This window comes from Drosophila tropicalis, unplaced genomic scaffold, assembly GCF_018151085.1.
Source record: "Drosophila tropicalis isolate 14030-0801.00 unplaced genomic scaffold, ASM1815108v1 contig_130, whole genome shotgun sequence".
Classification (NCBI taxonomy): domain Eukaryota; kingdom Metazoa; phylum Arthropoda; class Insecta; order Diptera; family Drosophilidae; genus Drosophila; species Drosophila tropicalis.
In genome coordinates, this window is record NW_027172573.1 from 511844 (window position 1) to 535692 (window position 23849).

At 38.1% G+C, this 23849-nt stretch overlaps 1 protein-coding gene and 1 long non-coding RNA gene across 2 annotated transcripts in view; one reads left to right on the plus strand and one right to left on the minus strand.

Moving 5' to 3' along the window:
* The window catches only part of Bx (Beadex), a 57651-nt gene extending 54614 nt beyond the window's left edge, over positions 1-3037 (plus strand). Inside the window, 1 exon segment of the mRNA XM_068295490.1 lies at positions 598-3037. Within this exon segment, the coding sequence (XP_068151591.1) occupies positions 598-1336 (739 nt within the window). The 3' untranslated portion in view covers positions 1337-3037.
* An 8945-nt stretch (positions 3038-11982) lies between these two features.
* LOC137581469 (uncharacterized) lies at positions 11983-14442 on the minus strand. The gene is made up of 5 exons (XR_011033166.1): positions 13279-14442; positions 12752-13190; positions 12462-12580; positions 12242-12377; positions 11983-12171 (listed from the first exon to the last, which is right to left on the minus strand). It is a non-coding gene; the product is annotated as an uncharacterized lncRNA (long non-coding RNA).
* Between the last annotated feature and the right edge of the window lie 9407 nt (positions 14443-23849).

Here is a 23849-nt window from a genome sequence, read left to right on the forward strand (position 1 = left end):
GATTGTACATACAAATGTATTACTTACTTACTAATGTGGTGACCCCGACGTTTAGAGGTGTTTAATAGAATTCTAGAAAAGCCACTTCATTCTCAACTGGCTGGATGGATGGAGAGTTCATGGTTGTCCTTGATTGAATGGGGGAGCCTCTTTGCCAAAGCTTCCCGTTGACATTTTCAAATGCTTATCTGACTTCCTCTGTTCTGTGCCGTGGTCCTTCTTCTCCTGTCTGTCATTGCCTTTGTTTCAAATATCGCAGGAACTGGGCATTGAGTAGTCGTGCCTCGACAGTTCACATTTTCTATTTGCATACCATTTTTCCATGTTTCCCCCCATTGTAAGGGATTTTTTGTTGCTTTTTAACCGCTGTCAATTGTCATCTTTTGTCTATGATTTGCTTGGGTGTGCTTAAGCATGTGGAAAAATCGTTTCCAGGTCCTGTTTGGGAAACAAAACTGTGGAAACGGAGATGCTGTTCCACTTATTTCTGCACAACTAGCTTGTGGGTGGGGGGGCACCACATGGGTGGGTGGTGTACACTTTGTTGGAAACATGTTAATTAAGTTTAAAAAACGTTTCATTCCACTTCATTTGCAGATTCTGCGTTGGCGATCGTTTCTATTTGTGTGAAAACAAAATCCTCTGCGAATACGATTACGAAGAGCGTCTGGTGTTCGCCTCCATGGCTAATCACCCAATGCTGAAGCGTCATGTGTCCTCGCTCGGCCAGGGCTCACCCACTGGCGGTGGCGGAGGAGCCGGTGGAGCGGCGCCCGGTGTTGGCGGCGGTCTGTTGGGCGGCGGCGTCAATGGCAATGGCAATATGAATGGCCCACGCACACCGGGCGATCACAACAATAACAATAATGGTCCTCAGACACCGACTGGCGGAGGCGGAGGAGGTGGTGGGTCTCCATTCGCTGCCGCGGCAGTGGCTGCTGCAACCGCTGCCCACATGAAGAATCAACTGGGTGCGTCCAGCTAAAATAAAGCCCTTATCATGAGCGGCAATGCTAATGGTGTTGGTAGTGGTGGCGGCGGCGGCGGCATGGGTGGCGTTAACGTTGCCGGGGGAGGGGTGGCTAATCTTGGCCAGCAGTTCTATGGAGCAACTGGCTTTGGCATCCATCACCAGCAACATCAACAGCACCAACAACAGCAGCAACATCCGCACCCGCACCCGCATTCGCAGCAGCATCACCATCAGCAACAGCAGCAGCAGCAGCTCATGGGCTTGGGCTTGGGTATGGGCGGTGGAGGAGGACCCGGGGGAGGCGTTGGCAGCATGGGCAACAGCTGCAAGCGCTACCAAAGAAAATTCTACAATCGCAACTGAGTAACGAAAACTAATCGCTAAGTTCGATCGTTAATGATCGATCAAAAAAGGAAAAAAAACATGCAAACCTTCGTTCACTTTGACTGAGTTAAAGTTTTGATACTTTATTCTTATTTTTTTTTTTATAATTACTATTTTTTCGTCGTAATTTAGTTTAGTTTAAACTAATTAAATGTTTGCTGAAGTTGTGCTCGGGGATTGTTCCAAAACCGATATCGTTATTATTATATTACACACACACACACACACACACACACACACACAAGCAAATCGTGAACAGCTAACAGTAGCGAATACATATATATGTAGATCGATCATCGAAATCGGCATTTCATCAGAATATATATGCATATATATATACGCTTATCGATATGTCAGTATTTGTATAATTTGTCGGAGTCGACGGTCTTTCGGTATCAGCAATCCGATTTCGGGAAAGAGGATGAGAAAAACTCGTTTAGTAGGTTTCCATGCATACATATATAATGCCTAAGCGACAATATTTAAAATCGATTTTTACTTTAACTGCTCACTTTAAGACCTGTAAATATTTTTCCTGTTGACCATACATAAATACAGCTAACTATAATTTTGTTCTCTTTGTTTTTCCGTGCTCGTTCTCGATAGAAATCCTATATACCCGTTTCAAAAGCTGTCCAAATGCCTAGCAGATCCTACTAAATTCTAGACTTAGCAGCAGCCTCCAAAGGCTAGCCTCGAGCCAAGTCCATTGCCCTGTCAAAGGACAAGAAACATGAAAGTGCTCATCATGCTGGGCATCAAGAATTCGTATTTTGCCAATTTTTGGTTTTTTGATTGCAATCTTTGATCTCGATTCAACTGTCCCGGACAAATACCCGCTAGACTTTAATTTAATTGCATCAATTAAGCAACAAAATCGGGTATATAGAACATTCAAAAGACGAGCCTATCTCTCTTTCTTTTCATTTTGTGTTTTGTTAAAGTAAATGTATAATTTTTCACTTTATTTTCACGCTCGAAGCGTGTCTGCGGTGCCAAAACAAATTAAAAGCAGTGCCAAAAAACGAGAAATAAAAAATTATTCAAACGGAATAAGAAATATTTTGGAAAACGCGGCATTCGAAAGAACTAAAAACAAAAGCATAACAAAAAAATGTATAACTAAAAATCATTTTAAAAACTTCCCCACCGACTTTTCATTTCGCAATTGAAGGAAAATTGGCGTTACCATTTTCTATTTTATGTGTAAATATATTTAAAAACGAAAATGAATAAGAGAAAAAATATTAAGAATGAAAAATTAACTTAAACCATAGTTTTTTTTTTTTTTTTTTAATTTTGTCCTAACATTTTTTAAGTCTGTTAGTAACCACAATTGTTGATTATTATTTAAGTTTAATTTAGTTTGAGGCTAAAAACAAAAGCTAAAACAAACAAAAAATTAAAAAAAAAAAAAAATGAAATAAAAAACCACAAAATTTTGTTTAATGTGTAAAAAAATAAACAAAAACACATACATAAATTTATGATAAATGCTGAAACTAAAAACTTAGCTGCAAGAGGAAGAAAACGAAACCCCAATTACATATTAAATATTAAAATTAAAGGCAGACGAAAACTCAAATGTAAACTAAAACGCAAAAATATTATAAATAATAATGATATGTGTACACACAAAACTAGTTACAATATATTTATATAAATAAATATATGTATTAATGTATTTATGAACTTTTTTTTTTTTATTATCATTAATTATTACCTAAACAATATTTATGATATGAAAAGTAATGAGCCAGACGAAGAGCAAATGTCAAGCGAAAATTCCACTAGCAAAAAAATACTAAAAAAGAAAGAAAAAAATTAAATAATAGTAATTACGTGAGGAGAAAACCAAAGCATAAATAAAAAAAGCATTAAATTTTAAAAGAAAAACAAAAGCAAAAGCAAAAAAAAAAAAAGGAAAATACTATTCAATAACAAAAAAAGGAAAGGCAAAACCGATATTCATACCAATATACAACTATATACCAATACGACGATTAATGTATATCTAAACTAAAGTCTATGTTAAATATAAATGTAATATTTTTTTTTTTTATTGTCCATTTAATAACCATTAAAGAAAAGGAAACGAAAAGAGGAGAAAAACACAAATTAAAATAAAATTAAAAGTGAAAAAACAAAAACAAATGGAAAAAATCAAAAAATATCTAAAACTGTAAGATAAATGAAAAATATAGAACCCGCTTAGAGTCCGTCTCTCTCCCACTCACTCTGTATGAAAGGTTACGCCACCCACCCACCCTCCTCCCCCCTCGCGAACACACACAAACACAAATACACACACACACATGAAAGAAATCAAAAACTAAAGAAAATAAAACAAAGTATATTATATAAATGTAATTGAAAAAACAAAAACCGAAAAGTTTTTCATTTAATTTCAGTGGCTGGAGGGAGGGATGTCAAGAGGGCAGATTCCACATTCCAAGGATGATATTTGGCTTGATTGCTGGAAAACTGAATTAACTATTATTGAGTTGTAGTCGGTGCTTTAAAATTTAGCCATCAAATGCTGTGGCCCGGCCCATCCTCTTGAGTTTCGGTGCGGGGGCCGTAAACGCCGATTGTTGACATTTGTTGACTCTTTCGCTTTGACAGCCATTAATCACGACATTGTTGTTGCCGATTTCCCAACTACCCGGCCAATTCCCGTTTTCCAACCACTGAAATATCCGCACGGCAGACAGGGAAGGCCAGGGCAGGACAGAAGAGAGGAGAAGCGAAGAGAACAATCCCAATTTTGAAGCCGAAATCCCAGACTCAGACAAAGGCTGATAAATGATGCTTCATATTTTTGAGCCAAATCGAGTCGGGCGATTGCACTTGCAATTGAAATAATCAAATGTTGCCTGCCTCCCCCACCCAGCCCGTCTCATTCAATGGGTTTCTGTTGTCCCCCTTCCCACGCTCCATCTTTTTCTCTCTTACTTTTCCATTGATTAATGAAACTTTAAAAGGGAACACGCGCCAGCGTCTTTTGTCTGCGGCAAAACAGCGACCGCAAAAACTTTGCCACACACAAATACATGTACATATGTAGATACATACATACATACATACATATGTATGTATGTATATGCATAGGAAAAGATATGAGATCTTTTCAATATTATGAGGAAAACTTTGCCGTCTTGGAAAATTGCCACGACGACGACGACGACGATGAACGTCGCTTTGGGCTATAACAATAAAAGTCATTTATAGATTTCGATTTTGTGCACCACATGTGAAGTAGATGGCGCTTTCCCACTATCATCGCCCGCTCCTTTTCCAATCTCCATCCCTGGGGAGAGGGGAAAAGTATCGTTCTATACTCTATCAAAGACATAAGTTTGACGTTGCATAGTTTTAGGCTGCTTATCAGCACTTTTGTTTCGCTCTGGTCTGGTCTGTTCGGTTCGGTTCTGGGGGTTGGGTGGGTGGTTCGCCTTTTGTTTCTCCTTCTGTGGTGTCATAATCAGTATAATGCTTATGAAAATGTCTTTTCTGTTTTTGTGGGGACTTTTCTTATCGGAAATAAAACACAAAAAAGAAGGAAAAAAAAATGAAAATGGAAAGCAGAAAAACAATCTATAAAAATAATGTTCGAATTTGACACGCTCGGCGGAAGGAGCAGTCAATCATCAGCAAAAATATCGGAATTCAGCTAAAGTTAATAGAATGTTAGAAACCACCAGAGTTTAGCGGCCATCCACAATAAGTAGGGACCAAAAACAAGTCTCCATTTGAAAGTCACCAAGAGACGAGAGAAGTCGGCGGATGAGGAATGTGCTCCTTAGAATGAGCTGTAATATAAACTGAGGAATAAAATGGCATTTGATCTGATTTCGAAATCAAAGGCAGGATGAAATGCCAAGTATTTCTGTATCTAATCTGAGAACTAATTTGCACAAAGCAAAGCCAAAGGTGAGAATTTTGGAATTTATGCTTTTGAAGTCGACACAAAGTTGACAGAGTCCTCCTGTTAATGGAAGTGGTGCTCTTGGTGGTGGGGTCCTGTTGAGTGGGAGTCATCCTCAGCTTAGCCAAATTGTTTCTTATGCATATTTTTCTATCTAGCTTGTTTTTGTTGTTGTCATAGCAGCTCAACGGGGTAAGTTATGCTGAGTATTTTGTGTAATTAAAAACATGAAAAAGATTTGTGCGCAAACTCATTTAATTAAGCCAAGAATTTCTGCATTTTTATTCATTCATATATATATTTTCACAAAAATTATACAAAATGCTAACTCTTATATAGAGAGCGACAGAAGAGGATATAAGTCTCTATACTCCTTTGTCGGGTAAAAAAGGTTGTTGATCTATCTTTTTTGGCTTCATTATTATCCTTATTAATTAAAATTGATATTAAAGGAATTCAGGTAGGTCAGAGGATATTCCGTATCAACGGCATTTAAGTTGTCCTGCAAGGAGAGCGGATTACATGCGGCAGTATGAACATCTTAACTGTTTATGTGTTTCTTAACTACAGAAAGGAAATTCCCATTTCGGTAAGCATACAAAACACATAAAAGCATTCTTTTTTGGGCAAATATATGGATTTCTTTGCGGTCTCTTAATGATGTTTTCGTCTTTAACAATGTACAAATTATTTATTTATTGTCTTTTTCTAAGTCACCAAGTCACTTTATCAACTTTAATAATCCTAGGAGCGTCTGTCCGATTTACGAATTTATCTTATCGATTCGTGTCTATCGTTGACTATCGCGAGTGTTTCATCACTTGCAGAGCGAAAAGGTTCGAAGGAGCTTAAAATTCAAATCAACAACATAAAAGTGGTTTTATGGTTTTGGTTGATAAAGGACGAAAGCTTGCCTGATCGTCCTTGCATTTTTGATTCTTTTAACGAACCAAATTTCAACTGGGCCATTTGAAATGTTTAAAATTTTATCTAGTCCTTCTCTAATCTACCGAAGCCGGACCTTTGGATAACTAAACGCATTCTCCATTTTACTGGAATGCAGAATTTTCAAAAAAGACGGGAGAAACAGAAGCCCCTTACATATTATTAGCATTTTTTTCCATTAGGATCGTGCTTCAACTTTGTTTAAAATGTCGAATTGGCAATTATTTTTGAGTCGTTAATTTACTTGATGCGGCAGCCATCAAATATAGCAACATTCTGTTAATTGACTATCAGTCAATATATAATTTTCGCAATGTGTCTTACCCATCGCTGCGAAGCTCTGTGGATATCTAAGCCTTCTACATCCTTCTCTGTGGCTTTCCTTTGGGCTAAGAAGTAATTCTGACAAAGACGACAGCCAAAATTCTCACAGATTCTGGCATTACAAACCTTTTGACACTCGAAAGGGTCTTCAGGTAGATTTTTCCCCTGCAGAAAAGTCCAGGGCGTAGAAAGATGTTGCAATCGTTTCGTTTTAATAGTATCACCGAAGGAATTTTACTATCCTTGCTGGATTCTGAAGTTGTTCGACCAACATATTAAAAGTCTATCTCTCCATCGGGCAATATTGATTAATGAAGGTCCCCCAGAGTGTCTTTTCTCACAAATATTAGATTTTAAATTCGGGTTTCTTCCTAAAAGTGCCCAAGGATGCCAATTAAGTGGAACGAATTCACTGTGAATAGGGATTCCGGAGTAGAAGAATAACCCAATCTTCATTCGTTGAATTCAAAATATGAACTGATTTTATTAACAAAAGTATGGAGTTTATATAGGGAATCTTAGGCTCTAGGAGGTAACAATTGTTCTTAAAATATCTTATTCTAATGAGACTCAAACCCAAGATTTCGGGGGTTGAAAATTATTATTATTTTGGGCACGGCTTCGGCCACTTGACATCCTGCCGTTGTGATCTTTTGGGTTAGTTTAGAATTACAAGTGTTTTTCCACAATGTGTGTGGCTGATTGTAATTCTAATCATATGCTAGATTACTTGTTTGTGTCAAAAGTACAGTTGTATTATGTTTTCTTTAGTGCATCTGATTTGGTGAAGCCGCTTCAGATAAACACGATGTTTATTCTTAAACACGCTGAGTGAACAAGTTACTAGTTACTCACTTACAACCAGTTGCTCAGTTGTTAACTCACTTATTCAATTGACTCACCGACTAATTTGTTCAACGTGTCCTGAGATCCCGACTGAAGCATCTTCACATAAAGATAAAGTTTGAATATAAAATTTAGAAATCAACTAAGCAGATATGGTTTTCAGCTTATATTGGTTAGAAATGAAGAAGAAATATTTTTAGAAAACTCATTACAAAAATAAAAATATAAGAATTTGCTTTTTGTTGTGTGCCTCTGAAAAAAAGTGTTAAAAGTGTCAGTGAAGAAGTGAATCTTGAGCAAGTGAATCACTGAGTGGACAAGTGAGTTAAAAAGGACGAAATTTAGAGAACATGTTCGCTAACTCTTTAAAGGAGTAGGTTTACTTTCGTTCACTCACTCCCAAGTGACCCAACAATAATCAAACATGAACTGTCAAAACAGGCTTATGTTCTGTAGTGTAAACACTTATTTCGATAGGAAACCCACGTGGACAATATTTATTAAGCACTGTACAATTCGATGTAGAAAGAGCGAGTGATAGAAATTTCAGCTCTCGCGAGGATATCCTTTGAAATAAAGGCATAGAAGGGATCCAAATTGATCTCTTTACGTGTATAAGCTAAAATTTTTAGTTCAGCTCAAATAATGACACATTTACTGGACCTTTTAGTAGTCCAATTGAAGCTTCCTCTTAAACCAACGAGGATAGCTTCTTAAATCTAGGACCTCGACTTAGGGAACATACCAGAAATGTCTTTTATTTTAGTTTTGTCTTGTGACACTTGTTCTAAACGTTGATGCATGTTTAGGTAAAACGGATTGGTCAAACAGACAAGTTATCAGGGTCTGGAATAGTTCTAATGGCAATTGTAAAATATGATAAAGAACAAAGAAAACTTTCAACGGGCAATGAATACTAACTTGTTTATGAAAAGGACATTTATCCTACCCCCCCAAGAACCTAAAAACTGTATTTGTTTGTGTGCACCAATCAAGACACTCTCCGTGTTCATTGCTTTCTTGACCCACTTGTCAGAGCGATGTTTTTGGGGATGGTATACGATGGTATTTGTGGCGTCTGGTGGGGTGGTGCCGGTGGGAAGGGGGGGTAACGAATCAAGTCAGTCATCAGGTTGTCGTAGGAGTGGCCAAGGCAAACTTCGACAATGTCTTGAGAGCGACACAACGAGAGGCGCGTGCGAAATGCGAACACGCCCATCCGAAACCCCCTCTCCCGAAACGTTCATGTTGAACCACCCCAACAACCCCCACCCATGAGAACTGTTAGCATAACAGAGCTCTGTTAGCCATTCTGTTAACTAAAAACATAGGAGGCGGTGCTCCAGTTCCTCTCCCCCCATCCCATCACATCATTGTCTGATGCAGACGAGTAACTAAAGTGGAAAAAAAAACACACACACCACGACTACTAAATAGAGTTCTGTCCGAAATCCAGAAAAACGAATTATTATGAATGTATTTATGTATTGAAAGCTTTATCCAAGGAACCAGGGCAGAAGGTAACTACCCTGTTTCCCCTTTTGCAGTTGCATTCCTTTTACGATAATTTGTTTTGATTTAATTTAAACTTTTCCCCGCATGCAAATGGCTAATAAAATGAACAGCAACAACAATTTAAGGACAATCATTGAAAGGGGCTTGGCCATATTTCACATATGTACATATGTATCGATCAAATTAACTGATTTATAAGCAGGTGTACCTCCATTATAGTTGGGCTAGAGTTTACTGCTGGGGGGTGGGACTAGTAGACAGATAATTGCCAGGCTGAAAAGTTAGATCCTCCGAGTTAGATAGAGAACATGCATAATTGAGCAAGTTCCTCTTCTCGACTCGACAATATGGGGAATTCAGATTTCACTAACAGTACATTATATGGTAAGGTCTTGGATTTCTAAGCCCTTTAAGAGGGTTGGGTTTGTGCTTAAAAGAGGTATAGGATCTACTAGTACATAAGTTCGGAATACAGACTAAAGAATTGCACGGGTCTGGCAACTCATTTTACTTGTTTGAACGTTCAATACCCAAAAAGCGAATAAAGTAATGTCTTGAACTTGTTGTGGGTCAATTCTGTTATTCTGACGAATTTGATCAAAATCGGATATACGACGAAATGGTATATCATGTGATCTCGAATCTCGTATAGCCACCCAATTTGGTTCGTAAACTCGTGCAATGCATACAGTTATTACGCTTAGTTCACAGTTTTAACGTGCCCACCTACACCCCAATCTTGACTATGGACCAATTACACTTCGACTAGAAACTATTCGTAAACTATACTTAAGTGGGTACTTGGTGTAAGAGTGAGCGAGACAGCATATATATACACTAGGTGCATGGTATACTGAAGTCGGCGAGGATATACTTACTCCTGGCAGATTAGATATTATGAAGTTTGTAAAGAAAATAAAACAAATTGTATTAAGCCTTGAATTATAAATATACATATATAGATATATATATATGTATATCTATATAAATCTTGTGCCGCCTTTGATCAATTTATTATCATTCATAATATTTTCATGTCACACTTACTTGCAAACCTTTCGTTCCGTTCTCCGAGATAATCTCTTTCAGCGTCTTGGATAGTTAATTGCTTTCCATTTCTCACTCAATTGGCATTTGTCTCCCTCTGTGTGTGTGTGTGCGGCTTTGTCAGCTAGTTGGTAAATAGTTAGTTAACCAAGATCTTTTTGTGAACCATGGGTAAAGTAAAACCGTAAGTAATTTGTATGCCAGAGCCCATAAATTAGCTGAGGTCCTAGAAAGAGAAGTTTCTATTGGACATGGGAGACGGCAAACGCGCATACGAGACAGGAGACACGAGACAGGAGGCGAAAAGAGACATGGCCAGACGCTTCACGTGCGCCACTCATTTGTCTGATGTCAGCTCCCAAAAAGTACCCCACACAACTGAGTCATTGGGCAACTCACCGACGTCCTGTATCCCCTCCCCTTTCCAGATATATATGTATCTATATGCGGCCTGAAACTTTTTAATCTCCTACGATTATTCTCGCATTTGCCATTTGTTTACACAAACACATGAGTAGAGAGGGGAGAAAGAGAAGGGAGAAAGATAGAGCGAGAAGGAGTGGAGGGTGGAGGAGGTCTATGTTTGAGCTTATCAAATAATGGCAACATTTGCTACCAATTCTACACCCCCATAGTCCTTACTCCTTAAACGCCCCGCCCCCCCTCGCCTTCAGCTCACTACCATGCCACGACGCTTCTAATCGCGGTTAATCTCAAAACAAACGTTTGCCAATTTATTTTCCACTTTAGCTGGGAACTTTCTTTTCATCTGCCTGCGTGTCTTTCTCCCCTCTTGCTCACTCTCTCTCTCTCTTGAAGAACTTTCTCCCCCTCCCCGTCAACTAATGACTTAATTTATCTGCCACAGGGCTTTCAGCGCAGGGCCAAATTAAGTTGATTGTTTCTCTGTCGAAAAAGAACAACAACGACAAGGAAAAACGAGAAGGAATCTTAAAGTAAAAGTAAATGAACCTACTCTGCTATCCCTTGCTAACTGCCACACCCTAACTTGTAATGCGAATTGGCCAATTCCCACACATATAGTCCAAGATATATACCTATATATCGGAAAAATGTGCTATAATTTCATTAAAACTGATAGATGCCGTCGGTTTAGTCGATTATAACAGCATTTGTTCTGGTTGTAGTTTATCAAGAAAAGAATTCAGACCGGGACCCCGACCCAGACCTAGACCCGGATCCGGAAACCGACGAGGGTTGTCGTTAATCGTTTTGCAATCTGTCGATGATTGCGTATAAATGTTATATCCAATTATGTTTCGCCTTGTTTTTGTGCTCTGTGTGTTTGTTCTTTCCCTTTTTCGCTTGTGCCTTTGTTTTTTCTTCAGCAAGTTCCACTCTTTTGGCTAAACATGACAGCTATTGGGCAAATCTATCATTGTCATTAGGCATCGATTGTGAGAAACTGGGCGGCAGCATCAGAGGCATCATTAGCATTTGGGCAATTTGTTAAGCTTCTCCGTCCGCGTGCCTGTCTGACTGACTGCCTGGCTTCCTCCTTTTACCACTGGGCCTTGGGCCCTGTCGCTGCCACATGAAACATGCCGCTGATTGTTGTAATTAATCGAATTAACAGCAGTCGAATGGGCCCCAGCTACCGATTCTAGCCTTTAATATATCTATATATATATATATATGTATATATATGTAGGTATATCCCACTGTCCACTGGCTTTCATTCATCTCCAACTCCATCCTCAACTCCAACTCTCATGCTTCTGTACGGTAATGGCCCTTTTGTCTCGCTTTTGAATGCGTAAACGTCGCCTGCATTTGACAGTGATTAGACGGAGTAGCCAGGCAATGAACCGTTATGCATAACCACACACACACACACACACATACATGCACACGCACACAAAGACACTCTCTAAGCGTCAGCCTGAGCACGTTTGATGGAGTGGGTTTCAGTTGGTTGGGTGGGTGGAAGGGTAAGAACAAGAGGGAGCGGATCACTGCCCACCCTTTTTCGCTTTCGCCTTTAACCCAACCGCAACAATTCATTGTCATATCATCTATGTATATTTGTTTTATAGAGTTGTATTCATTTTATATGGGACTTAAATCTAACTAATGAATTAACTTATTTCCCGACCATTATTCACAGGTTCCATTCTATGCCTATTTGTAAAACCCCAGAAAAGTGTTGCCTACTTTTCAGGAGCAAAACCGCCAATTCTGTTTTACACTGTAATTTCGATAAGAGAAATTATAAGTTATTAAAAACTATTTGTCTACTTTTGCTGGAAAGTATTTACCATCACTCGAAGTCCATCCATTCCGGTAACCATTTTGATCCATACGATTTCCCTTTCTTTCTTTGGGTGTAAATTAAACGTCATGGGTCCCTTAGTTAGATAATAACATAAATTAAGGCAAGAAATGTAAAGAGTCCTTTTGTGGAAGATAAAGAAAGAATCAATGTTAAAGAATGTGTCTACAGGTGAGATAAATTTGGGCTGGAATGAGGCAGCTTACCTTTTTGTCCTGTGGGCTTCAATTTACAATGCTCAATTGGGTCTCGGTAATCGATTTTTAATAATTTCGAAAGATTTTGTGAGAAATGAATTTTGATGACTTAATTTTAAGTTACTTTACTAAGAAAGGTAAAAAAAAGCGAAGTTCCATAGATATGATCGCGACAATCAGTTTTAGTTTCCGAATATTACCGATTTTGATTCAACATTCCAAAAAAAAGTTTAAAATAAAAAATATATATACATTTATACTCACACATTTCTAAAACCGTTTCATATTCTTATACTCACCAGCTAAGGGAACAATTTAATTCAGATTTTCTCATTCGGCCAAAGGCATTAAAAATGGCGTGGGAATCGGGAAAATGGTTCGATCATGGGGTTTCCTTATGATTTTCATCTTATAAATTTTAAGTTCTGATTGACTTAAAAAGGATTCTATCTTATTTCATATATTTAAGGTGAAACGGCTTTTTACTATTTTAATTTTATACTTTGTCCAGACGCTTATAAGATAATTTCTTATTCTTTGTTTTTGATAACATTTACATAAATTTTGATTTTTTTCCAAAAAACCTCTTATTTAAAAAACACAACACGGTGACACTTAGCGAATTGTAGTTTGGAAATGATTTGACTTAATTGTAATCCTTGGGATTAGTTTGACGACTTTAAATTTCACACTTTTTTTTTTTTACTTTTGCATGCGATTTCAATTGAATTTTGATAACTTAATTTAGAACATTTTTAGGTGACATTGTGAAAAGATGTAAATGAGCGGTGTAAATTTATCTATAACTGCCGATGCTAAAACTTACCAGACACCAGAGACATCTGCTGGTACACATCCTTCTAAGGACAACTGTTAGTCTGCATAGTCTAACTCTCCAGAGCATCATTCCATTTTATATTCAGCTTCATTCGTCGGCAACTTGGGTCAATTTTGTTGATCGAACTTAAGGCGAGGGCTTAGATCACGGTGAACAATTTTAGTTGCCGATTTTAAAAAACAACTTTCGTTTGCTTTGTAAGATAAAGTGCTTAAGATAACAATTTGGATACATCAATTTGGTTTAGACTTTGCCAAAATCGAGTTTTTGTCTAGATTGTAAACTCTTTACATAGCCATGAGTAAAAACGCGGTTAAAACTTATTTTAATTATATTATGTTGGATTACTTAAATGATACTTATTATGTTAGCTTGCTTATTTTTTGCTTCCGAATTTTTTTGCGAATAAATTTTGTACTTTGTCTAAAGATGTTTGTTGGTAGAACTTTCCAAGAAACGTTTTTTAAAAGAATTTTAACTTTGTACAATTTCCAGATTTCACTTCACTTTTTTATTTCCATCGAACAAGTCGCGATAATCAGTTTTAGTTTCCGAGTTTCTTTAGAGAACTTAATTTTGATGCAACTTTCCGAAGGACGTTTCTCCAAACGGTTTTTATACTCACCAGCTTAGGTCCACATTATATTCGGATGGCATGGAAACTGATGATTTGATCACTTGCTTAACCGGAACGCACAATTTCCAGAAACCAGAAACCTTCCTTTTGAATGTATTTTTTGTCCACAGATTAGAGAGCGATTTTGGAGACTTATTGTACAATAATTTGGAGACCAATTTCCCAGAAGCAGCTAACAGATATATTATTATTACCTCCCATTTTCAAAATGTCCTTTCGAAATGTATCCTCACAAAAGAAATTGAAAATGGGACTGGATTGTTAAAGATGTGCCTCAATGTCTTTGAGATTCAGGGTCCGGCTTTGTTTTAACATAAGCCGATTTTTTTTTTTATTATTATTATTATTTTTCTTGAAAATGTTAGGTAATTCAATTTCGAGAACTTTGGACTAGGACATAACTTTTGTTTTGTTAATTTACAATTTTTGTTCAAAAAATTTATATATTTAATAAAACATTTCGACTTGTACTATATACACCGAGTAAGTTTTAGAACTAATTGTAAGTTTTGTTGTAGCAGTTGTAGGTAAAGATGAATGTGATTTATAAAATGTGACAAGTAATTCATGGAGCTATTGTCTAGTTTTAGAATAGTTCATTCATTTCAGATGGTCGATTACTCTCGAATATATTTTGAGTCCACGAGTCCTTGGTTTCGTCTTCCTAGTCACCTTTGTGGCCAAGAGATAAATTTTCAATTTGTTTAGAGTATCTCCACTTCATTATGGGAGTAATCAATGTTTTGCCATCAACCCTTCGCCTTGTCATGTCTCACATTGCAGCTTAGGTAGTTTTGGCTTGACCATTGGCTATTTGCGAATGGTGGTGGTTGGGTGGTTGGTGGGTGGGCGGGTGTTGTGGCTGGGCGTTCGTTTCTTTGAACTCTGCCTGTACTTGATGTGGGTAATCAGTTGAGGGGGGGGATGGGAAATCTTATGTAATTTGCTACTACTAATACTATTTTTGTGAGCTATTGCTGCTGGTGACATTAAAGCCGCTGGCAAAGGACAGCCACAGCCCATTAACAATTCGCCAAACTCTGCATAATTTACATTCCAAGGACCAAACATCAGCAGGAGCAGGAACAGAAGCAGATGCTGGTACTCCCATTCTGCTATGTAATCCATTAAAAATTGCCAAGTCTGAATGAAAAAAAAATAGAACGGGAAAGGAGCAGAAACATTATTACAATATTACTTTTTGCCCTGTGTTCCGCTGTGTGTTATCTGTTAAATGTCTGTCGAAAATGGCAACACAACTAAGTACTAAGTACGTGAGTCGTGACGTGAGAGAGTCCAAGTTGAAAAACGCGGCCCGGCCAAATAGCAATGGCAATGGCAAATGGCAAATGGCAAAAACCAAACGGCAAATGTTTTGCCTCGCGCCCTTTATTGCCACAGAAATTAGTATTTATGAGAGTGAGGGAAAGAGATAGAGAAAGAGAGAGAGTGGGGGAGAGTGGGAGAAAGTCGAGATGGAGAGGGTGAAACTTGGAGCTACGGAAATAGGCGTTCTCTACTGGTGGCTGGATGGTACGATGGCTAAAGGCAGGATATTAGAAATGATTAAGGCACCTGAACAAAAAAAAACACAACAACAACAGCAACAACATTTGCAATAAAATTGAATTATGACTTTTAATGTTGGCGCAAAATAAATAAATATCTGTGTACACAGCAATAGAGAAAAAGCAGAAGCCATTTGAAAATTTCCTCTAACGAGGGTTGATCAATAATATTTCAGGGGATATACAAAAAGTCATTCTTTTCGCTTCTTACTTTGATAAATATCGAGAACGAGAAGTTCCCCTCAGACAATATTCTCCAAAAATAATGGAGTTATAATTCTCAAGTTAAGATTAAGGGAGAGCTGCATCCCTGACGGGGATGGGGGCTGGGATAGACTATGCTGGGCTCAATGCCAAGTGTCATAACAATTTGGTTTAAATGGCCATTTTACAGTCGCCAGTCGCCACTCTCTCTCTCCATTGTCTCTCCATTTTCTCTCCATTCTCAATCGGGCCATGTGGCAATTAATTTGCATTTTTAAATTGCCCGCCGTCTCGTTCGTGCCCCAAAATCGAACAGATTGCAATAATTACAAACAAAGTGTGAGGGAGGAGGGGGGGCGAAAGCAAAAGGGTTAGATGTCCGCTCTCTTAATGTCCGAAAGGGGACTTTCTCTCGAGTTCACAAATTAATGAAAATAAATTGTTGAAAAAATTTAAATAAATCAAACCGCAAGCCGATTAAATGGGACAGAGGGACAGACAGACAACAGGGGCAGGCAAGTAATTTCCATAATTAATTTGCTTTTGCTTTCGGTTTTTGTTCCGTTTCGTATTTGCTTCTTACCTTATTTGACTTTTATTTTTCCTCATCATTAATAATCAATGTGAAAAAAATATGAAGACAAAATAAAAGAAAAACCCCATTAACAGGCGGGGAAATGTAAGGGAAGGAAGTGTAAAAAAAAAACATTTTGTTTGGTTTTCTCTTAAATTTTCGTTTCTTCCTCTCTCTCTCTCTCTCTCTCTGTTATTTGAGTGTCCTCAGGTCACAGCCAGAGGCGCAGTTTGGAGGGGCTATCATTCTATCTACATATATCCTTGACAACTATAGCATTGAGGATCCTTAACCTAAATTCTCGCTTAAACCATATACTAATCTCGTTTACAGTTGGCTAATACGAATGGACAGATCTTTAGTTATAATTCCCGATTCCCCTTTCTTTGGTTCTCAAGAGTCTCGTGCACAGGAAGTAGCTAAGCAGCCCTTAGATTATGCTGTAGGGTATTTACATACATACATACCTGGATAGACCATTTTTTGGAAACAAATTTTGGGCTTTAATTAACCGCAATTATATGCAAGGGCGTGTGGGCTGAACATCTTGACTCTGGCCCTAACTTTGGCTCAGTCAATAAACCAAATGGCCAACGGCGGCGACCGAAGGAAAAAACCGAAACCCAAACAAAAACAAAAAAAAAAAAAAAAAAGACGGCTAAGGAAAAATCAAGTCAAATTACGTGCTTATGAACGGGAAAATGTCGAAATGATTTACCGTGCATAATCGCCGTGTCCCTTGTGCTTCCCCCCAAGCAACCCCCTCACCACTACCATCCCACTTTACTGACCAGCCACCCGCATCTTAATGGTAAAAGAAAAAAATAAAATGAAAAATAAAGGAATAAAAAAAATTAAAATTTCATTTACGCTTCTGCCCGCTTCGGCTCCTGCTCCTGCTCAGGTTCCATCTGCAGCCTTCATGGCTGAGTCTCGTCCGTTGCCTTTTCTTGTTGTTTGTTTGTTTGTTTGTTTACTTGGTTTCATTGTTGTTTGTTTGTTTGTTTGCTTAATACCCTCCACTACCATCCTCAACCCTCTACACACTCGCTATGTCGATGCCTCCGCCAAATACAAATGAAAACAATTTCTTGACTTTTTTCATTCGCCTTTTTCGGTTGTTCCTTGTTGCGTTTCGTTTTGTTTCTCATTGATGTAAATTTAATTTATTGCCATTTACTTTCCCTCTTGACCCTCGTAATTTATTTGGTCTGATAGGAAAGAGCCAAACCAAATCCGAGAGAGGAAAAAAAACCTGATTACCATGAGATTTATAATGCTAAGATTATGCCAGAGCAGGACGAGGAACAGGACTCTGTATATGGGAGATTATTCAGCAAACAATTCGAATATTATGCAACTAACTAAGCTCAAATTATCCAAGCCAAATAATCCGCAGTCCATTCGACTATATCCATTTCGTTCGCATCAATTCGGGGGTGGGGGAGATTCACTAGAGACGTTTCACATTGACCCTCAACAACTTAAGGCTTGAAAAGTCAAACGACTCTAAATCCAAGTGGGCACCTAAATGAAAACAAGTAGGCGGATGACTAGAGGGAAAAACAATTTTAAAACCGATAAAAAACCAAACATCATCCAAGTAGGCTGGTTTATGACCAAAAAGTGTACCTAAAGGCATGCCAGAAAAAAATATTCATTTAAATTAAAGCAAGGGGCAAAGAAACAGCAGAAAAAGACAAACTAAAATATATATTTTCTAAAATGCTTAACCTCTTGTCAATTTTTCGAAGCGCTGTGGAGCCACAACCAAAACCGCGGTGGGAGTCCTTTGTTGAAGAAGCTGAGAATATCCTGGAGAAATGCTGGTTCGGACTAGCACACTGTGATGGTGAGACGACTCGGTACGTATTCGGATACATATTCGTACTCGGATTCGTATTTGCCTGGATCGTCTTTGAGATATATAAGCAGTGGGTAAGTGCAAAGAGAGAAAGAGAGAGCGAGCGAGAGAGACAGAGAGGGATGACACAAATTTCCTATTTGTTGCAGACAGGGAAGCAAATCAACATAAGGAGGAGCTTCTGGTTCCAGATGAACCGTATGTCCGTAGTGGAACTTGACCAGAACCAGGATGCCGTATCGGCCGGAAATCAACGCACGATTTCGGCGCAGACTTCAGTCTCATTGAAGGAGAAGCACTTTTCAATGTGCGTCCACAACGATGCTCCACAGTCGGAGGAGCAGCTAGACGACACCGAATGGGGGACTTTGTCGGATCCCACAATCAAGCCGACCTATACTAAAATGAAGACAGATTTTGATTTCTTTCATGCGAAGGGCAAGTCGAGCAACTCCAAGGACGATCAGAACTCGCGTATTCCAGTCATGGTTCGTGAGGCTACTTACCCCAAAATAAAATTGACGAAGAAGATCAACCGTCGTTTCTTTTAAGAATTCACCGGAAGCCACCATCATCATTATTTTTCTTTTCTTTTGAAATTATGTAATGTAAATTATGTATGTAATTGTGTAATTTTCATTTTACTACCCCACACATTTGGAATCCATTCAAAATTATTAATCAAACTAAAGCAATGTAAAAAAATCGTTAAAAAAAAAAAATATGTTAACTGAAACTAACTTGACTAACATCAGATTTGGGTCGGAAGGGGAGAGAGTGTGTCTACGATCGTAAGGAGTTTGATGTACACCGAGATGACTCGAAAGATGCTCACTTCTAAGGGTTAAACTGTTGTGTCCGCAGTAGAGGAGTACGCGTGTTCTTGTTGAGAGCTTATGCTAGACTGACCGTTTATTGATTTGTAATAACAATGTTACCATATCTAAGGAATACAAGGTTTAACAATGTTGGGAAATGTACTTATTTTAGATTTTAAACGATACATAACACATCTCCCCCTTTAAATTATAAACGGTAATTAATTTTTAGATTTTCGGAAATCGTGTGGCTTGAACCGATTTACTTTCTGGCGAGCTCTTGTACTTTGTCGAACAGGTATACCAGAACGTCTTCGCGAAGATTGGTTTCGATTGTGAGCTTCATTCGACGTTGCTGCATTTTCACCAGAATCATGAACAGTTTCTTGAAGGGTATTCGGAAGATCGTGGTGCGTTTCTGGCTGGTCTTCTTGTAATTGTGGTGTTGAACTAGAAGCTGGTTGTGGTATTTCAGGAACGAACCAATACTTTGTCGGGTTGTCCTCGGACGTGTTGTCTGACATTCGTGGTTTAATTTGGTTGAAATGGCGCTTGATAAAGCCCTTTGATGTACGTACGACGTACAGCATTCGTCCAATTGGTCGATCGATAGTGCCTTCGATCCACTTTTCTCCCCTCGAGAAATTTAGGGTGAATACCTTTTGATTTGTGCTGTATTTTGTCAACTGTTGCTTAGTTTCGACAGGCTTTTTGAAAAGTTGACTTAATACGGTGCGAATTGAACAACCGTGAATTAACTCAGCAGGAGATTTACCTTGTGCATTTGGGGTGAATCTGTAAGAAGCCAGATATTTCGTTACTGCTGTTCGTACAGGCAAACCTTCCTGAATATTTTTCTTGACAGAAACTTTTAAAAGATTGTACAAATCGCTCAGCCAATCCATTAGAGGCTGGGTGAAATGGTGCTGTTGTTATATGCTTGATTCCATCGAGTATGCATAAACTCTATTGAATGCTTTCAGATGTAAGCTGCGGTCTCATTATCGTTCTGACCATAGTCTTAGGATATCCTTCGATTGCATTTAAAATTAGAAGACAAAGCTGAGATTGTGTTCGCGGTTGTCTACCGACTGTCATTTGAACAGTAAACGGGAACTGCGAGTACATGCGGCTTCTATCGGGTAACAGAATTAACCACATGGCATCGAATATTGGGCCAGCGTTAAGTCCGAAAATTGTGGATTCGCTCCCACGCTGTGGTTGACTGTAGGCCAACTCTGGTATTGTCAGTGGTGGCGCAAACGATTGTTGTCTCTTGACAGATGTTGCATGACTGCGCTAGATTTTTTATGTCTTCATCAATGGCAGGCCACCAAACATGTTTTCTTGCAATTTGCTTCATGCGAACAATGCCCCAATGTCCCTCATGTAATAGTTTAAGCACTTTTGGACGTAGACTGGTTGGTAATTTTACTTTACCCATGAATGCTTCCAATTGCTTTAAATTTGAGGGCGGTTTTAATAGTCGTACAGCTTCTAATCCGGATGTGTGTGTAGTTGCCACAACCTTCTATTCCTTTTTGAAGTTGCTCAAGGTATCTCTGAAAGATTGCCGGTGCGCTGGCAATTCCATACGGAAGGCGCTGATATTGAAATAGTACCAAAGGCGTGTTGACGACCATGAACTGCTTGGTTGCCTCATCTAGTTCCATCTGAAGATAGGCGTCATTTAGGTCTATTTTGCTGAATTGCTTACCATGACGAATAATGTGAAATAGGAACTCTTTTGTTGGTAATGGATATTGCTCTATGACGATTTGTGCGTTAACTGATTGCTTAAAGTCACCACAAATCCGAATGGCTCCACCTGGCTTAGGTGCTAACACAATGGGGGATGCCCAGTTGCTAAATTTGATCGGTTTCCAGATATTGGCTTCCGTAAGACGATTTGCTTCGGCTTTAAAATGTTCCAATTGAGCAAATGGAATTTGACGGCTTTTGCAAAATTTGGGTGTTGCCGTAGATTTTAAAAATACGCTGGCTTTGAAATCTTTTATGGTACCCATGAACCACTGATTTCAATTCAATATTTTGACATCAATTAGGTTTTTACGATTTTCGTTTTTGACTTGACCTGTTATAGTGTTCACTTCTTCTATTAAATTTGCTTCTTCCCTTTTTTGTGTCTGCTTTGACATACACTCGACAGATATATGGCCTTTTCTACCACATTTTTAACATACGGCGTCACGATACTTGCATCTCTCTCTATTGTAAGACGTTCCACACCCAGAACACGACTTCCACGAATTTTTGCTCTGTTTCTCTTTGTTCCATTAATTCTGATACTTTTTGAATGTATGGATCGCGTTTAGTGGAACTTGACTCTCTTTCTTGTCTTTAAGGGTTGCAACGGTTTTTGTCGTTGTCTCATAGGTCTCCGCAACCATGAGCACATCTTCAAGAGTCGGCTGGTGCTTTTGAAGAGCAGCTGCCCGTACTAGGGTATGAACGATGATCTGATCCCGTATCATTTCAACTACGTAGTTGGACAAACAACCTTGTGCAGAACACACAAATTGACATTCACGAACGATCCCGCGGAAATCGGCTACACACTCTTTGTGTGTTTGACCATGTGCCATCTCTTTCTTTAAAAATTCGTAACGTGCTGCTACAACATGACGCTTAGTAGTGAAATGTACAGTAAGTTTGAGCTCTTTATATGTATGAGTGTTTAAGTTGTTTTTCCCGAAGAGATTTTTAAGAAGTTCAAACAAACTGACGCCACACAAAGAAAGAAAATATGCTTTTTGTTTTTCGTCTGCACTGACCGAATAAGCATTAAAATGTTGCGATAACTGTTCTAGATAAGACTTCCTATTTTGATTGTCTTTGTCAAATTTGTGAAATGGAGGACACATAGTTATTTCACCCGCGTGGCTTGAATTACTAGCACTAGATGAAGAATTATTCTCAGGAATTTCTCTCATACATTGGCGTTTTTGTTCTAGAATGTTCGTTGTGAATTGCTGTTGCTGGGAAAGCAATTCTTGAATTTCCCCGCTATCTATTGGCATCTTGATGAGAATCAATGACTGACCAACTAGATTTTACACAATTTTTAATTTTAATTTCTTTTTTGCCTCGTCGCCATTAATGTTGTGTCCGCAGTAGAGGAGAACGCGTGTTCTTGTTGAGAGCTTATGCTAGACTGACCGTTTATTGATTTTTAATAACAATGTTACCATATCTAAGGAATACAAGGTTTAACAATGTTGGGAAATGCTTATTTTAGATTTTAAACGATACATAACAGAAAATTAAATGAAAAAACTGTCAAAGATAAATATCCCATGCCAAACATAAACGAGGTATTAGACACAACGGAAAGTCACTTTGAATTTGTCAGAATGCCATTTGGACTAACCAATGCCCCAGCAACTTTCCAAAGAATAATGGACAATGTTCCGATTTAAATGGTAAATGTTGTCTCATTTATTTAGACGACATTATTGTGTTTTCCCCTTCACTACAAGAACACATTAGGGACCTTGGGGCAGTATTCTCAAAAATTGTCAAGGCAAATCTTAAATTGCAAGCAAATAAATCAGACTTTCTTAGAAAAGAAATATAATACCTAGGCCATATAGTAACAGAAAATGTAATTAAACTTTGGTTTAATTATTGGGGTTTGCCCCAATAAGATCAAATCCATTAAACAATTCCCCTTACCTAGAACTAGGAAGCAAATAAAATCCTTTCTTGGTCTTTTGGGCTAAACTTTATTAGAGATTTTGCTACCATTACCAAACCACTTACACAACAGCTGAAAGGCAAAAAGAACGTTAACATCAGCTCAAAGTTCATTTCTGCATTTGAAACATGCAAAACTCTCCTTTGTAATGACCCAATTTTACAATATCCAGATTTCTCTAAACCATTTATTTTGACCACCGACGCTAGTAACGTCGCCATTGGAGCTGTCCATTCAGACAGATACAGAACTTAACTATTCAACAGTTGAGAGAGAAATGCTTGCCATAATCTGGGCAACTAAATATTTCCGCCCCAACCCCTTTAGTCAAAGATTCAAAATAGTCACCGACCATAGACCCCTAACATGGCTAATGAATTTCAAAGAACCAAATTCCAAACTAGTCCGTTGGAAACTTCAGAATGATTAGTAAATGTCAACAGCCAAACAGTAGATCCAGTTAATACAATAGTAACAGTAAACAAACCAATAAATGACTACAATCTTCAGTTAATATTTCAAACCGGCAACGAGTTAAAACTCATAACAAAAACCACATTAAAAAACAAAATTAGAAGAATAAATACAAAAACATATTTCGATAATAAGGAAACTACACGACTTTTTACACAAAATTCTGAAACCAGGAAGAACGTACGCAATTTATACTAATAACGATATTTTGGACATAATAAATCCAAGCCTCACTGAATACTTTCTTCCCACAAAGCTCTATAAAATCATCCGATGTATAATAATGTTGGATGATATTAAAGATGCAAACCATGTTGAGCAAAAAATTAAGAAATAGATGTGGGAAATGGCATTGAGAGAGAGCAATCCAAAGTGATAGAAGAGAAGAGACAAGCGCATAGTGGCCGAACATTCTAGTAGTAGTAGAGAGAGCAGGGCATAGGGTCATTATATAAGTTGAGAGAAAGCTGTTAAAGATGCCGTAGATTATTCGCAAAGAGACTGTCAACTGAGTCGCACGTCAAGGTCCATAAGTAGTCCAGTGTTATTTTATAAGTATATTTAAATCTTAACAATATATCGAACTCGATTGTCATCAAACAATTCAAATATTAAAAAACAAATAAATATAGTATCGATCGTTAAATCAACACTACATAGATTACATAAATAACGAGACAGTAGCTCATCTAAAAAGAATGT